Here is a 16,058-nt window from a genome sequence, read left to right as displayed (position 1 = left end):
TTGAAGACACCAAATCTTGACCGACTAATATTGTTATATTATATAATTATAAACTATATGATATAATAACATTTACATTTATTTTATTTTTTTTACAGGGCCCAAATACAAATAAAATTCACCAAAAGACCCAATAATGGCCCAGCAGTGGTCTGTACATGTGGCCCAGCTAGAACCGATTCCTCTAGGGTTTTTCAAACCCTAACTCTCTTTCACTTACGCCGCTTCACTCCAGCCGTTAGATCTAGGGGTGATCCAAGGGCCCAGATCAAAGATGAAACTAGGGTTTTTGACCCTAGTTGCTTCTAGCCGTTTCTCACCCATATCCACAGCGCCGCACGACTCAGCCACGCCTCACCAATTTTCTCGGCAGTTCCCTCGGCAACAACAAACAACCACATCAACAAAACAAATCGAAAGTCTAGTTTCATTAGGATTCTAATGAGCTAAAAATAGTGTATTTTTTATTATAAATAATGCATGTAACACATGGTTGAGGGGGATTACGAGAAAATAGAGAGTTACACACTATTTTCACAGAGTGTTAGGCACCAAATACGAGCAAGAGTCGACCGAGAAAGCTAGGAGCATTTGTATTTTTCGAAACATGAAATAAAAGAAAGGTATATTTTTACCTTTTTCGTTCATTTGGTACCCCTTGCATGTTGATTATTGCTTGAGTTTTGGCTTGGAAACGATCGAAAAACGAACGGTCGAGGACCCAGGGAGTGGGTTTTTTTCAAAAAGATCTATTCCAGATCTACCCCTCCGAGGCTATTTTTTGAAAACACCAATGTGATTTTTGAGTAGTAGGTAAAAAGGGTTTTCAAAAATACAAATGAGCTAGGCTCTGATACCAATTGTTGAGTTAATCGGTTGACGGAATCGGCCAAGAGGAGATGAATTGGCAATTAAAATTTTGTGGAAGCTTTTGCAGAAAATTGAAAGTAATTGCATATCGATTTAGAGTGGTTCGACTTTATCAACCAAAGTCTACGTCCACTACCTTAGCTATCCACACTAAGGATTTTCCAACAAATTCACTTATTTGTTCATTCTTTTGAGGCCAAAGAGATAACCTTACAACTCCCTCAAGAATATACCCCAATTTTTTAGAACACTCTTTTCTCAAAGAGAAGATTACAAATTTGCAAACTCACAAGAAAAATCTCACAAGGCAAATATGTTTGCACAATTCTAGAACAAAGGAAGAACACTCAAGAATAAATACAATTGAGCACAATAAGTGTTCTTGAAAGCAAAATGAATACTGAATGAAAAATAGGCTTGAAATGCTCAAACTTGAGGTTTGATGCTTTCTCTTTGATTCTCTCTTGATTCTAGTTGCTTGATGTTTCCTGTTTTTAATCAATGGCTTCTAAGCTTGTTTAAATACACCTTGAATCACTTCTGAACGTTGGGGATGATTAGTGGAGTCAATTGAGTCGTTTAAGTGTAAAAACAATTAATAAAATTAGTTGGGAGCGTCAGTGCATCGATGCATACCCATGGTGCATCGGTGCATTAGTGTAAAATTCAAATATTTGACCGTTGGACCCTTAGTGCATCGGTGCACTAAGAGTGCATCGATGCATCAAGTGCATTTGATGTTTAAAAATAGCCAGAGTGCATCGATGCATGGCTAGTGCATCGATGCACATGCATCGATGCATCAAATGCATTCGATGTCTTCATAAAATCCTCAGTGCATTGGTGCATGGTATGTGCATCGATGCATGAAATGCATTCGATGTTCAATTTAATTCATGGCGCATCGATGCATGGATTGGTGCATCGGTGCATCACTCTGAAAAATTGATTTTAGGCTTGAATTTGGTTCAAAATACTTTGTGAAAATTGTTTCAAAAATATATTAAGTATAAAACACAATTTTACACATTTAGTAAGGTTTGAAATTGATCTTAAAAGACTTGGAGTAATAATTTGATATTCGATTAATTGAATCGAATATATTTAGAAAATCATTTGTAAAATTTTAAAATTCATTTAAACTAATTTTTTATATCGAAATACAAAAATGTTTTTAACATTCTCCTTTTACTTTCCCTTTTCAGATTATTTATTTACCCATTATCCCCTTCGTATCACTTGATTTTATTTAGTCAATTTAATTCCTTTTATTTCATCTAACACTATTTGTGACTTTTTAAGGACACTTTTTCAAACCAATCAAGGATAAGTATCTGAGATCGTTATTTTACCTTTTTAATTAAACTGTAATTTTCTTAATTAAAGACAACTGGAAATTATGTAGTACCGAAAGGGCAATTCAAGGGTGCTAACCCTTCATTGACTGTAACCGACTCCCGAATCCGACATATCACTGGTAAGACGCAGATCAGGTAAGAAATAAGGTATCCGATCAACCCATTGGCTTTAAAATAATTGATCGGTGGCGACTCCAAGTCCATTTTCCTAAGTCGAAGCCCAATTCCGGGGCCTAAACCGAAAGACGGTTCTGACATTTATAATAGTATTAGTAAAGTTTAAATTGATTAGAGACGTTGGCTTCTGCTGTTAAAACTGATGATATGGATTTTTTGTTCGTATTATTATTTAATTGTTAAAAAATTAAAAATTCAATCAATTATATTCAAATGTATTGCTCATGAAAGTCTAAAGAACGACCGCTTAATTTAAGACTACGGAACGACGGAAAATGAGCACAAAAAAATGCAATAAAAATCATAGCATTTTTGTTGGACACAACCGAAATTGTTAACATTTTCCTAACATTTTTCGGTTCAACAAAAAATATTATGTTATTTTTCACATTTTTTATTACATTTATTTATTGTCATTCCTTAACTTTAAATTATACAGTTGTATAGTACAACTTTTCATATCATTCAAATGTTTAGTTTCTTTAAATTAATTCATTATCGTTATTTTGTGAAAATAATTGGCAATGTATCAATTTAGACATTTCATAATATTATAACAAATATAGAGATCAAATTATGTAGAAAATAAAATAGAAAGTCTAAACACTAGAATTTAACATAATATAGGTACTAAAACATAAATAATCCAAAATTAAAGAAAAATAGAGTAAAAACACAAATGATCACCCAACTATACGGTGTTGCGTTATTCGGTCTCTTGATTATTATAAGTTACAAAATGATCTTTCACCTATAGGATAATACATTGCTGAGTCATTTGAATATTAAAAGTTACAAAATGGTCAATATTCATATGTTCCAAACTTGTCATTTTCTATTAAAAAAAGTGGCAATCTTCTGAGCTATACGTTAAACTTCTGATCGAGATATGATAAAATATGGTTCCAAAATCGTTTGAGTTGTATATTGTGGATTGAGTCTTCATTTACATCAAGGTCGGTCCTGATTATTTTTTTTGGCTAGGGGCAAAATTTTAAAAAATGGACCCCTAATTCAAAAAAAATAAATAAATATGCAATATATTTTTTTATTAAATTAAACAAGTAGTAATTACATACAATATAAAAAATCTCAAAAATATATTTAAGCATACAAATACTTATAAAAAAACATTGCCTTTGAACAATTCTTGATGCAAAATCATTGATGATAGTGTCAACATCATTACTTTCCAACATATTTTCTCAATATATAGCATAACATTTATAAAAGAACGATCTTATATAGAATTTGAAAATATATGCAAATCAAAAAGAAAGAATTTGAAAATATGATCTTACCTAGAATTTTAAAAACAATCTTCAATATGATTAAAACTACACAATTGATGATAAACACTTGTGACTATATTTGTGAGAAACATGAGAAATTAAAAAGTGAGAATAATAATTTTTAGAAAAATTGTGAAATATGGAAGAGAAAAAAAATATGCTAACTGTTCTATAGAGAATTAAAAAGTGAGAAAAGAATTTTTCCTCCTATTGAGTTTTATAGAGAAAAAGTAGCATTAATAAAAATTTTCATTGATATTGCAAACCGAGAAAGAAATTTGATGAATTGATAGTTAGAATTTGAAAAGATAAAAATTAAAAAGATTCAATTAGATTTTTTTTAATTTTGAGAAAGAAATATTGAATTAGAATTTTATAAAAAAATAAATAATTTATTAACATTAATATAAAAATTCAATAATAATATTTAACACTTTAGTACATTCATGGGCCTATTATGTTATTTTACATTTTTTTAAAATTCATTATCTTTAATAAACTCGTGGCCTTATTATTTTATTTTTATACATCTTTTAATTTATTATTAAAATATAAAACATATTATATTAAAAAATTAATTTAAAGGCTCAACCTTTTGCCCTAGCTTAGTGTCAATCTTGATGTATATAATGTTATCGAATCAATGCTTGAAATATTATAACTTTAAATCATTGCTTAAAAGTAATAATAATACAATAGACATCATTAAAATATGATTTTTATGAAATCCTAACTAATATATTTAACGTTTAGCTTAGACGATTGTTAATTTTTTATGAAAAGATGAGTTTGAAATACATAAATAATTATGTGAACATTTTATAACTTTTAATAATCATATGACTTAACAAAATAACACCTTATAATCGGAAGATTATTTTATAACTTTTAATAAATTGAATTTTTTTTAACTTTTTAATAGTTAATAGATTTAAAATATAATATCTTATAGTTGGAATGAGACACGACTTACTATTATACTTTACCCAAAATTAAAATAAAAAAGTATTTTATTAAGTTAGTTCAAACTGTTCTTACTCCCATAAATATATATATTTTACAGGAAAAGCCCACCGTACTCTCAAATCCACTAAGAATTCTCACCACTTGTAACAATAATACCAATAATCTTCTCCACCTAGCCGCCGCCGGCGGATCCGCCGTTTTCTCCGGCTGTTATTGAAGAAAAAGAAGCTGTAGCAAAAGATGAGAATGGAGATAGACCAAATGCCTCCACGTGGAGCTTACCATAGGCGAGCCCATTCCGACACAACTTTCCGTTTCGACGATCTTCTCCTCTTCGACCCGTCGGACCTCGATCTTTCATGCCTTGACCTTCCCGATTCCTCCCCCAATCCCCGTCTGCCACCTGTCGCACCTGTCCCGGCTGAATCCTCTGACGACTCCTCATCCAACAGCCTTCCTCGTCCCGCCCAAAATAACCACAGGCAAATCTCTTCCCATCGCCGTAGCCTTTCCGTTGACTCTGATTTCTTCGACGGACTCGGTTTGACTGGTCCCGCGATTTCTGGAGGTGCCGGGGATGAGAAATTTGACGGGAAAAGAGGCGTGGGAGAGAAGAGGGCTCACCACAGGCATAGTAACTCGGTGGATGGTTCGAGTACGACATCGTTTGACGTTGAGTCATTTATGGCCGTTGATGGTATTAAGAAAGCTATGGCTCCTGATAGATTCGCTGAGCTTGCCCTTATCGATCCCAAAAGAGCTCAAAGGTAGAAATTATATATGATTTAAGTTGAAATTTTTTTCTTTGTCTGTTCTTCACCAAAAACAATGTTACTGTACTAATTAATTTTCTTTAATCATAAAAGGGTGGGAAAATGTTCTTTTGTGAAGGGAAATTAGCTGATGCAATAATATTGCTCAACTAAATTAAGTATTTTTGTTTTCTTCTTGGTGTTGTAGGATTCTGGCTAACAGGCAATCGGCTGCGCGTTCAAAGGAGAGGAAGATTAGATACACGAGTGAACTGGAGAAGAAGGTCCAGACTCTTCAGACAGAAGCTGTCAATCTCTCCGCACAGGTCACAATGTTAGAGGTAAATGCAGCTTTCACTTTACATCTCATTCATGTGATCCTGTGCTCATTTTTTTAATGTCAACTTTCTTGGTTCATGTTATTAATTGTTCTCTTTTGGTCATGTTATAATATAATACCTCAATACTTTAATTGCAATTTTTCGATATCCAAAGTCTAAGTATGCGCTTTGTGCTTGTATTTTATATCTTGATTATAGTAGGGTTTTTCTATTGGTTGGGATTGTATGTGCATATGATTATATGAATTAAAGGCATGCTTGCATATTCGTTTATAGGTATGTCATATCACGTACATGATCATAGATCATTGCAATAATTTCCGGAGAATTTACCCATTTCATTTGGGACTGTATTTTATTTACTAATATTTCAGAAATCTAGAAGTTTCTGTTCCTTCCTTTGTGGTGGTGGTTGGGCAGAGGCTCCTAAACCAATTTGAGTTTGAGACTGTTTTCTACGTCCATAGCAGTTCTTCGGTGGATGGATGCATAGAATTTTCATTATTGGAAAGAGGGTCACCTGTAATTAAGGCTTTTTCTGCTTTTGTCTAAGCTAAATAATGTTGGCAGTATATTTAGCCTCATTACACCCTCTTTGAGAAGTTCTTCCAAGTCTTTTGTTTTGTGAACTGTATTTTTTGACACGCCTAATTACCTTGTATAACGCCAATTATTGATCAATGTTTGATTGTTGGGAAAAAGACAACACTATGCACTTTATTTAATCATGCCTTGGAATAAAGCGGAGGCATGATTCACCATTTAGGCATAGCTTTTCAACTGTTCCATATTGATCCTTTTCGGTTCTGCTACCACATTATCAGCCATGCCCTAGCAAATAAAATAACATTCCTGTGATAGAACAGACGCGGTATGGCATCTGTTTTTTGCTAACCAAGAAAGCAGTTGTTTTGAATCTTTGAGGTTCAAATATTTGTTTACTGCTCTCACTCTGAAAGAAGGAAAATAATTCTAATATATTTCAACAATAATGCAGAGAGACACTACTGGGTTGACTAATGAGAATAAGGAATTGAAACTACGACTACAGGCTATGGAGCAACAAACACATCTTAGAGATGGTATGCATACTTCTGTCATTTACTACACATATTGCAAATATACTGATGGTGACTGGGAGTACCGTAATGAATAGACATCATTTTTATATTCATAATCAGTTATGATGGATTGGTGAAAACCATCAGACTATGTCATTTTGTAGATAAGTGATTCTATCTTGTGGATCATGTGGGTTTCGTAATTTAAATAATTAAACCATTAATCTAGAAGTGCAAAGATAAGGACATAGTTAATATGGAATGGAAAAGAGGCACTGCTAACCTGTAAATTTATAGCTGTAAAAGAGAGATAGTATTATAGCATGGAAAAAATTTGTCATATTTTGCTTGTATATGGTTTTCAGATTCCTTGCAGATATTGCCATTGCTATACAATTTTCAATGTAACCAATTCCTACTATCTCATAAAATAGGCAGGATAGCAAACAAGTTAGGCTTTGAAGGTACTTATATTTTTGGTCTTTACTTCTCTGCTGTCTGTAGCTTTGCATGAAAAATTGAGGGAAGAAGTGCAACGGCTTAGGATACAAGCTGGCCAAGTGTGCACGATGAACAGAAATCCTTTCAATAGAGGAGTGCCTCCTCAGTTTTTACCCCATCAATCTGCTCCACATCCATTTGGTGTCCTGCAGAGACTGCCGCAACAACAGCAGCAGCAGCAGGCACCTCAGTCATCCACCAGCAACCAAACTTTGAACGGACAGCCTCAACCTAGCTTTACCGATTTTAGCCAGAAGGCATAATTTCATGTTGGAAAGAAATGCTCTGTAAGCACAAGAAAATTCATTCAATGTAAGCATCTTGTAGATAGAAATATGTATAGGCATTGCGGGGTAAAGTTGTGAAGGAGTCTTGCTGGGAACAGTCCCTTTGTATCTGTTTCGCATATGGCTTTATCATCATTACAGTAGAGAAATGAACCGAGATGTGTTGTTTAGAGAGATTAGGTCCTACTTATATAGCATAAGTGATGGGTGGATGATTGTTATTGTTGTAACAAATCTTTATAATTAGAATAATAATTATTTACTGGAGTTAGTATATTAAACATGTTATGTTAATCTTATTTAACGTATATATCTTATCTAAAATTACAGATTATCTCAATTGATGAAAATGGTTCAACTGCTGCCACATGGATTAACCTTCTTGCATGTCGCAACTAATAATGATTCACAAGTTTTCTTGTATTTACAGATTTGTATCTAATCATCCATTGTATGTACAGATTTATATCTAATTATCCATTGTTGTGGATTGTTCAGTCATTAATAGAAATTAGGGTAAATTAAATAAATAGTTCTTGATGTTTGAATAAGTTTTTTTCTCTATTGTTTCAGAAGTAATGATTTAGTCATTAATATTATCGATTTATAATAAATTAATTATTCGGCGGTTGATCTAGCATGTTAAACCAACTGATCCAGTACCGTTTGACAACATGAGACAACTAGTTTGACTAGTCGTGTGACACTCCTCTTCAAACACGACTCCCGATCCCTAACAAACTTTAATTTACCCATTTTAAATTCAGATCCCCGTTTGCATTCCTCTTTAGATCAGTTGCAGAGAAAATAATATAGATGAGAATAAAAGTGCCGATGAATTCAGCGCCCAGATCATTTCCGGTGCTGTACAATGTCGAGGAGGAGCGGAGCCAACAGCCTCGTCGATGGAAAAAGAAATTTATTCAAATATCAGTGACGATTTGTGTAGTTTATCTTAAAAAACTTGATTTATTGGGTTTAAGTGAGTCTCTTTCAGAATTAGTTGATATGGTGTTGATGGATGCTTCAGAATCACAATACTTTATGCCATGTCTAACAAAAATAAAAAATAAATAAACTGGATCGTTAACTAACCATGGCTAAGAATCAGTGGGTCACAGTTCAGCATCGATGAAAAAAAAAAAGACAAAAGCTACCTGTTTATTATCCACATCATATAAACCAATAACCCTAAGCATTTCTCATCTGAAAAACAATTGTAATCTTTATACAAAGTTGACATTTGTTTTCTTCCTTCTATAATGACCTTTCCCTTTTGACCTTTTATGGCTGATCAATATCCATTCCATCAAAGAGACAAAGGCAACCAGCAACCTCTATGAAGATGCGCACCAAATAATTGACAAATCTTATGAGTAAACAATGGTTTCTTTCTCATGTTTACATTGAAATAATCATTTCCATTGGATTTGGAGCTACAAAGCTATGGCTGTCAAATCCCACCATAGATCCCAAGGCATCAGCTTGCTAAACTGTCATTTTATAAACCAGTCTCAAGTTCAATTAGGTTACTTCTTGTATTGAGCCTGAAATATAGGCTCTGGTGACCAAAAATGGAGCCCATCATGTTGTTGATCATGTTACTCCTTTTCATTTTTGTATCAACTGCTTTCTGCTTATTTCGCTTATCAACATCACCAAAAGCAATGGAGGATATCCCTGGTAGCTTGGGGTGGCCAGTAATAGGTGAAAGTTTATCATTTCTGTCAGACTTTTCGAGTCCATCTGGTATATGCAGTTTCATGCACAAGAGACAGCAGAGGTAATGAACCAAAACTTTGAGTATGTTTTTTGTAATAGTATGCGGCGATTATAAGGTACTATATGTTTAAAACTTTCTTAACCCATCGACAATGTATATACACCTTGTAGAGGTAGTTGCTCGAACCCAAAACCTCAAAATATATATTTTTTTAACAGATATGGGAAAGTGTTCAAGAGCTTTGTTTTGGGGAGATTCACAGTGTTCATGACTGGCAGAGAAGCAAGCAAGATCTTGTTGACAGGCAAAGATGGGATGGTGAGCTTAAACCTTTTCTACACAGGCCAGCAAGTGTTGGGTCCAAACAGTTTGCTCCAATCCAATGGTGAAGCACACAAGAGGCTTAGACGTTTGATAGCTGAGCCACTCTCCATTGATGGTTTGAAAAAATACTTCCATTTTATCAACAGTCAGGCAATCCAGACACTGAATCGATGGTCTGGTCGAAGAGTATTGGTCCTTGAAGAGGCTTCTTCGGTTGAGTATTGTAAACAAGCATTCGTTGTTATGTCGATTTTCGTTATAGAAATATTTGAATTGATTTCTTTATGGTTTGCAGTTCACTCTCAAAGTAATTGGCAACATGATAATGAGCCTTGAACCCAGTGGTGAAGAGCAGGAAAAGTTTAGATCTAATTTCAAACTCATTTCTTCTTCATTTTCTTCCTTGCCTTTCAAGATCCCAGGAACTGCTTTTTATAATGGTATCAAGGTAAAGTTTTGCTCTCTCATGATTATGTTGTCTGTGTTATTCGGGATTAAGGTGTCAGCATATGTGCATGCATCCATTAAGGTAAAGTTTCACTCCTTATCTATGTCCGGCTATGTGTCGGTCCTTCACAGTTGGGACCTTTAGGGAGAAAATGAAGTCTGTTATAGTAAGGCATGACTTGGAATACCATACTCCATGTTGAAGTCCTAATATGTGTCAAAGGTAGAGATTTTAGTGAAAAAATGAGGAGTTGAGTAATATAGCGTAACGAAAGATGAGCTTAGTAATACGTTTTCTGTTTTTCCAGGCCCGGGATAGTATGTATGCCATGCTAGACGCAATCATAGCAAAGAGGAGAAATGGGGATGTGATCCAACAAGATTTCCTGGAATCCCTAATAATTAAACATAGCAAGGGAGAAACTACAGTTGATGACGAAAATAAACTCACTGATCAACAGATGAAGGACAATATCTTGACTCTGCTCGTTGCTGGTCACGACACCACGACCGCAGCTCTTACATGGCTCATCAAGTTCCTTGGAGAAAACCCTGCAGTTTTGGAAGAGCTTAGAGTAAAACGTTTAATTGATCTTATTCGAGCTAAATTCTAATTTTCTTTCCGTTTATGACACTATAAAAACTCATCCGGGGTAAATTTGCAGGAGGAACACCTGCAGATTCAAGCAAATCGAAAGGACGGAACCGGCCTTACATGGTCTGAAGTTAATAACATGCCTTACACCAACAAAGTAAGCTTAAATACTAAAAACCAAACTATTTAAGGCTCACTGTGGATTAATACTTCTCATATATTAAATCCAGGTTCTTAGTGAAACTCTCAGAAGGGCCACAATTTTACCTTGGTATTCAAGGAAAGCTGCCCAGGACTTTGAGATTGATGGTATATTAGTATGGCTGTTCGAGATGTACATATATTTTCCGATCTTTTCTTGAGAAATGTAGATCGGAAATGACTTCTTTTACTTGATTTTCTAGGGTATAATATCGAGAAAGGTTGGTCGATTAACCTGGACGTCGTTTCGATCCACCATGATCCTGAAACTTTCCCTGACCCTGAAAAGTTTGATCCTTCCAGATTTAATGTAAGATATCAGCAGTGAAATTTTTTTGTTTTCCTCTGGGAGGCATGTACTTGAGTATATCTATATATTTCAATTGTAGGCAACTTTAAAGACTTTCAGTTATCTCGGATTTGGCAGCGGACCAAGAATGTGCCCTGGCATGAACCTGGCTAAACTCGAAATCTGCATCTTCATCCATCACCTGGTCTGCAGATACAAGTAAGATGATGCAGTGCTTAAACTATAAAACTCCAATAATTCAGTTTGTTAAATAAATTATAACAATGTATATAGGTGGAGAGCTCTTGAGAAAGATGATTCGGTGCAGGCAACGCTTGTTCGTATGCCGAAGAACAAGTATCCGGTTATGATCGAACCAATGTGAAGTTTCACATACCGAAATCAAGAATGAAAAGGAATAATGGAAAGCATGAGGAATAAAGCATATGATTGCATGAATTTATGTAAAGGAGATAAATCCCACACACAATAATACATATAGGATCAAAATGAGAAGAGAATAAAGATTTGTAACAAAACTATCATTCTGCTAAACTATTTAAAAAGTACAATTTGGTTCAGATACTTATATATGATATTGATATAACAAAGTTTTTTTTTTAATAGTTTAGAGTAATTATACATGGTTTGTGTTTATAATCTTTATTAAAAACTGAATATACAAATTCGTTTCTAAGATTTTAGTGGCCTAAGAACGAATTGAAAATTGAGCCTCTAATAATAAGCGCTAAGAAAACTTATTTTTAAAAGTAGACAAAGTAAATTAATTTATTTATAAAACATATTTTTATTATATTCATTAATTATCTAATAAATACATTAAATTTAATTAAAATATATTAAAAATTATTTTTCAACTTATAAGAGTAATTTCTAAAAATTATATTTTAATTTTATAATTATGGGCCCTGGTCCAGACCCAAATACAACACTGACAATGCATTTATCGTACAGACATAACTATTTAAACTCAAGATTTCAAGGGAGAACAACAATTTTTAAATTCATATATAGTACAATTTATTGGCAAATAAAAAAAATCTCATGCCAATGTTCTAGTTAAGGTGACACTCGTACGAATCAAATTATTTCAATGATTAAATGAATTATTGTTATCTCTAGAGGTTTTATGTTCGAGTATCAAAAACAGTAAGGATGATGAATTTTCATTGTCAAATCGTTGAAAATCTTTAGAACATATATTACCTTATAATTATATTTTAATTTTATAATTATGGGCCCTGGTCCAGACCCAAATACAACACTGACAATGCATTTATCGTACAGACATAACTATTTAAACTCAAGATTTCAAGGGAGAACAACACTTTTTAAATTCATATATAGTACAATTTATTGGCAAATAAAAAAAATCTCATGCCAATGTTCTAGTTAAGGTGACACTCGTACGAATCAAATTATTTCAATGATTAAATGAATTATTGTTATCTCTAGAGGTTTTATGTTCGAGTATCAAAAACAGTAAGGATGATGAATTTTCATTGTCAAATCGTTGAAAATCTTTAGAACATATATTACCTTATAATTACAATACTCAAAATTCATTCAAATGGATAAAAAGGGTTGTTATGTGCGTGGAGAAAAAGGGAGAAATGTTAGGGATTTCTATGGAGAAGCTAGGGATTGATTGTGGCAAATTTGGGGGAAATGAGATATTACCTGGAGCAGAGGACCGAGTGGTGATACCCATAGAGAAAGGGCTGGAACTGAAGCATAGTGGCCCAACAAGCAGTGATCCACCGTTCTGATATGTTGAAGAGGAACCAAACATGTGACCACAATTAGTTAGGAAATGCCAGCTGTACAGAATAAGTTGTTAGATTTTTTACTGAAGAATATAATGAGCAAATGTAATCGAGAGATCTATTCTGGCAATTTTAATGAAAATTCATCTTTTCTCTCAAATCTATATTCTCAAATTTCTCTAAATCCCTAATTCTTTTCTTGAATTCTATACGGTTCATAACAATTGGTAATCAGAGCTTAGCAACGATCCAACGTCAAGCTGGGTAAACAGAAGAAAATCCAACAGATGGGTGATAAAGTGGAATCAGCAGCCATAGCAAGCAGTAATGAGGAGACTAAGAATGAAGTTTGGGTTCCTAGAGGGTGGGAAGAATAAAAAGAAGAATGGGAAAACAGAATGAAGGTGCTAGAAAGCAGGCTGGATGAGACCCAAGGATATTTGCAGAAGATATTGAGTTGTGTGTCTAAAGTAAGTGAAGAACCTGAGCAGAATTCTCATGAAAAGGATGACCAGGTAATTGCTGCATCTTTACCAAAATCTGAAGGAAAAACACCTACGCAAGTGACAGTGATAAATGAGCATGAGAAATATTCCTTTTATCCGGAGGGTCCTGGAGTATTAGCTCCTAAACCAGAAGGTTACAAATCATCTACTTTCCAAACACAAAACCAGAAATTGAACTTAGGAGGGAATAATCATCAATCTGGAAGTACTTCACTCTCTAAAGATCCCTATTTGTATGAGAAAAGTGTACCAAATCAGTCCTTTACCCTAAGACTTAAGATATAATTATAGAGGTTTGATGGTGATAATCCAAGGAGTTGGGTCAAAAAATGCCAAAAGTATTTTACCATTTTTACAATTCCTGATGAACATAAAATGGAAATAGCAGCAATGTATCTGACAGGTAAGGCTGAAAATTGGTATGATGGGTATATTATGCAGAAAGGTCAAGTAAGTTGGCAGGAATTTATGGAGGATTTATGTAGCAGGTTCTGTGACAAGAACTACATTAATGTGATTGAAGAATTTAGTAAGCTTTTGTATAAATCTACAGTAGAGACTTATCAAGAGAAGTTTGGGGAGCTCAAGCCATTTATGCTACAACACAATTCTCATCTGGGAGAAGAATATTTTGTATCTATGTTTTTGAGTGGATTGAAGGAGGAAATTAAGCATAGAGTGAGGATGCATGAACCTAAAAGCCTGGATAAAGCTTATAGGAAGGCCAGATTGTGTGAATTGGCATTGAAAATTGAAGGGAAGAAGAAGATGTCAGTGCTCAAAGGTAATTATCAGGGAACACATTCTCAATCACAAAAGTTTGTAGGTACATCAAATATTCAGAAAATTCAGCTACCAATTTTCCAAGTAAACAGACTTTGATAGAGTATAGAAGAGAACATAATTTGTGTTTTAAGTGTGGAGAAAAATTTACTCCTGGTCATCAATGTAAACTTAAACAGCTTAATATGATGGAAGAGGAAGAAAATATAGAGGGAGATGAGGAAGGAGACATGGAGGAAGAAGCTGATGATAAGGGACAAGGAACTTTGGAGATTTCCATTAATGCTCTTACTGGCAGTGTGGGACATAATACTCTAAGACTTCAGGGAATTATTAAAGGAAAATCACTAAATATTTTGGTGGATAGTGGAAGCACACACAGTTTCATCACTCCTAGATGGGCAAAGGAAGGAGTGGAAGTGGAACAAACTCATCCTTTAGCTATTACAGTTGCTAATGGAGAGAAATTATTCAACAATGCTAAGAGTAACAAGCTGAGTTGGAAAATGAAAGGAAATGCATTTGAGTATGATTTTAGAGTTTTAAATATGGGGGGAAGTGATGGTGTTAGGAGTGCATTGGATGAGTCAATATAGTCCAATTCTTATGGATTAAAAAAAGATGACTATGGTTTTTAAAGTGGGAGAAAAGGAGATTAAATTGGAAGAAAAACAAACAGGTTCTTATATGAAATTGATTTCAGAGTCTAAGCTGAAACAAATTACTGTTAAAGAACCAGAAGTGATAGGAGAAGCCTATTTTATGAGTATGGAGGTAGTTGAATCCAAATTTCCAGAAGAATTACAAACCTTACTAGAGGACTATCAAGATGTTTTTGAAGAACCTAAGAAAATGCCCCTTGCTAGAAGTCATGATCATGCAGTGATTCTTAAGGAATGAACTCAACTAGTAAATCTTAGACCATACATATTTCCACACCTACAGAAGGCAGAAATTGAAAAACTGATTAAAGAGATGTTGTCTGATTCAATTATTCAAACCAGTAAAATTCCTTTTTCTTCCCCTTGTTTATTGGTAAAGAAGAAGGATGGAACATGGAGAATGTGTGTGGACTATAGACAATTAAATGCTGTGACAGTTAAGAACAAATTTCCAATTCCAGTAGTAGAAGACTTGTTGGATGAATTGGCAGGAGCTTCCTATTTTTCTAAAATAGATATGAGATCAGGATATTGGCAGATAAGAGTCAAAGAAGATGACATTCCCAAAACATCATTCAGGACACATCATGGACATTATGAGTTCAAGGTAATGCCCTTTGGTTTAATCAATGCACCTGCTACTTTTCAAGCACTAATGAATGACTTATTTAGTCCATATTTGAGGAAGTTTATGTTAGTATTTTTTGATGATATTTTGGTGTATAGTCCTAATCTCTATGATCATAAGCAACACTTGAAGGTGGTCTTGGAGATCTTGAGGAAAAATCAATTGTATGCAAAAAGAAGTAAGTGTTTCTTTGGACAGAACAAGGTGGCGTATTTGGGGTATGTAATAACAACAGATGAAATTTCTACTGATCCTACCAAGGTGGAGGCAATGCAAAAATGGCCAGTTCCAAAGAATCTCAAATCTTTGAGAGGCTTCCTAGGACTTACAGGATATTATAGGAAGTTTATTAAGGGATATGGAGAACTCAGTAAACCACTGACAAGTTTACTAAAAAAGGGAGTTTTTAATTGGAATAATGAAGCATAAGCAACTTTTAAGAAATTGAAGCAGTCTATATGTGAAACTCCTGTATTGGCTCTTCCAAATTTCAGTAAGACATTCTGTT

General features: G+C 34.0%; 2 protein-coding genes across 2 annotated transcripts; both read left to right on the top strand.

The window, feature by feature from the left end:
* The first annotated feature begins 4,776 nt into the window (after positions 1 to 4,776).
* Positions 4,777 to 7,651, top strand: LOC120146580 (transcription factor VIP1-like). The gene is made up of 4 exons (XM_039160106.1): positions 4,777 to 5,430; positions 5,624 to 5,756; positions 6,754 to 6,838; positions 7,322 to 7,651. The coding sequence occupies exons 1-4, from the start codon at positions 4,904 to 4,906 to the stop codon at positions 7,579 to 7,581; spliced, it is 1,005 nt and encodes a 334-aa protein (XP_039016037.1). The 5' UTR covers positions 4,777 to 4,903; the 3' UTR covers positions 7,582 to 7,651.
* Positions 7,652 to 9,179: 1,528 nt separating this feature from the next.
* On the top strand, positions 9,180 to 11,673 carry LOC120146161 (abscisic acid 8'-hydroxylase 3-like). The gene is made up of 9 exons (XM_039159811.1): positions 9,180 to 9,388; positions 9,547 to 9,865; positions 9,948 to 10,100; positions 10,408 to 10,674; positions 10,765 to 10,851; positions 10,925 to 11,003; positions 11,099 to 11,205; positions 11,285 to 11,403; positions 11,479 to 11,673. Exons 1-9 carry the CDS (start codon positions 9,180 to 9,182, stop codon positions 11,567 to 11,569), a joined length of 1,431 nt encoding a protein of 476 aa, XP_039015742.1. The 3' UTR covers positions 11,570 to 11,673.
* The last annotated feature ends 4,385 nt before the right edge of the window (positions 11,674 to 16,058 follow it).

Source organism: Hibiscus syriacus, unplaced genomic scaffold, assembly GCF_006381635.1.
Source record: "Hibiscus syriacus cultivar Baekdansim isolate YM2019G1 unplaced genomic scaffold, ASM638163v2 tig00002511_pilon, whole genome shotgun sequence".
Lineage (NCBI taxonomy): Eukaryota > Viridiplantae > Streptophyta > Magnoliopsida > Malvales > Malvaceae > Hibiscus > Hibiscus syriacus.
The sequence above is the reverse complement of the archived record's forward strand: the minus strand, read 5'-3'. Positions and strand labels throughout refer to the sequence as shown.

What these genes read in the sequence shown, in the direction of transcription:
- LOC120146580 (XM_039160106.1), top strand. Translation starts at nt 4,904, where the DNA reads ATGAGAATGGAGATAGACCAAATGCCTCCACGTGGAGCTTACCATAGG. An exon ending in GATCCCAAAAGAGCTCAAAG is followed by an intron (nt 5,431 to 5,623) that starts GTAGAAATTATA and finishes TTGGTGTTGTAG; the next exon opens with GATTCTGGCTAACAGGCAAT. An exon ending in ACAAACACATCTTAGAGATG is followed by an intron (nt 6,839 to 7,321) that starts GTATGCATACTT and finishes TGCTGTCTGTAG; the next exon opens with CTTTGCATGAAAAATTGAGG.
- LOC120146161 (XM_039159811.1), top strand. Translation starts at nt 9,180, where the DNA reads ATGGAGCCCATCATGTTGTTGATCATGTTACTCCTTTTCATTTTTGTA. An exon ending in ACATGCCTTACACCAACAAA is followed by an intron (nt 10,852 to 10,924) that starts GTAAGCTTAAAT and finishes TATTAAATCCAG; the next exon opens with GTTCTTAGTGAAACTCTCAG. An exon ending in CCAGGACTTTGAGATTGATG is followed by an intron (nt 11,004 to 11,098) that starts GTATATTAGTAT and finishes TTGATTTTCTAG; the next exon opens with GGTATAATATCGAGAAAGGT.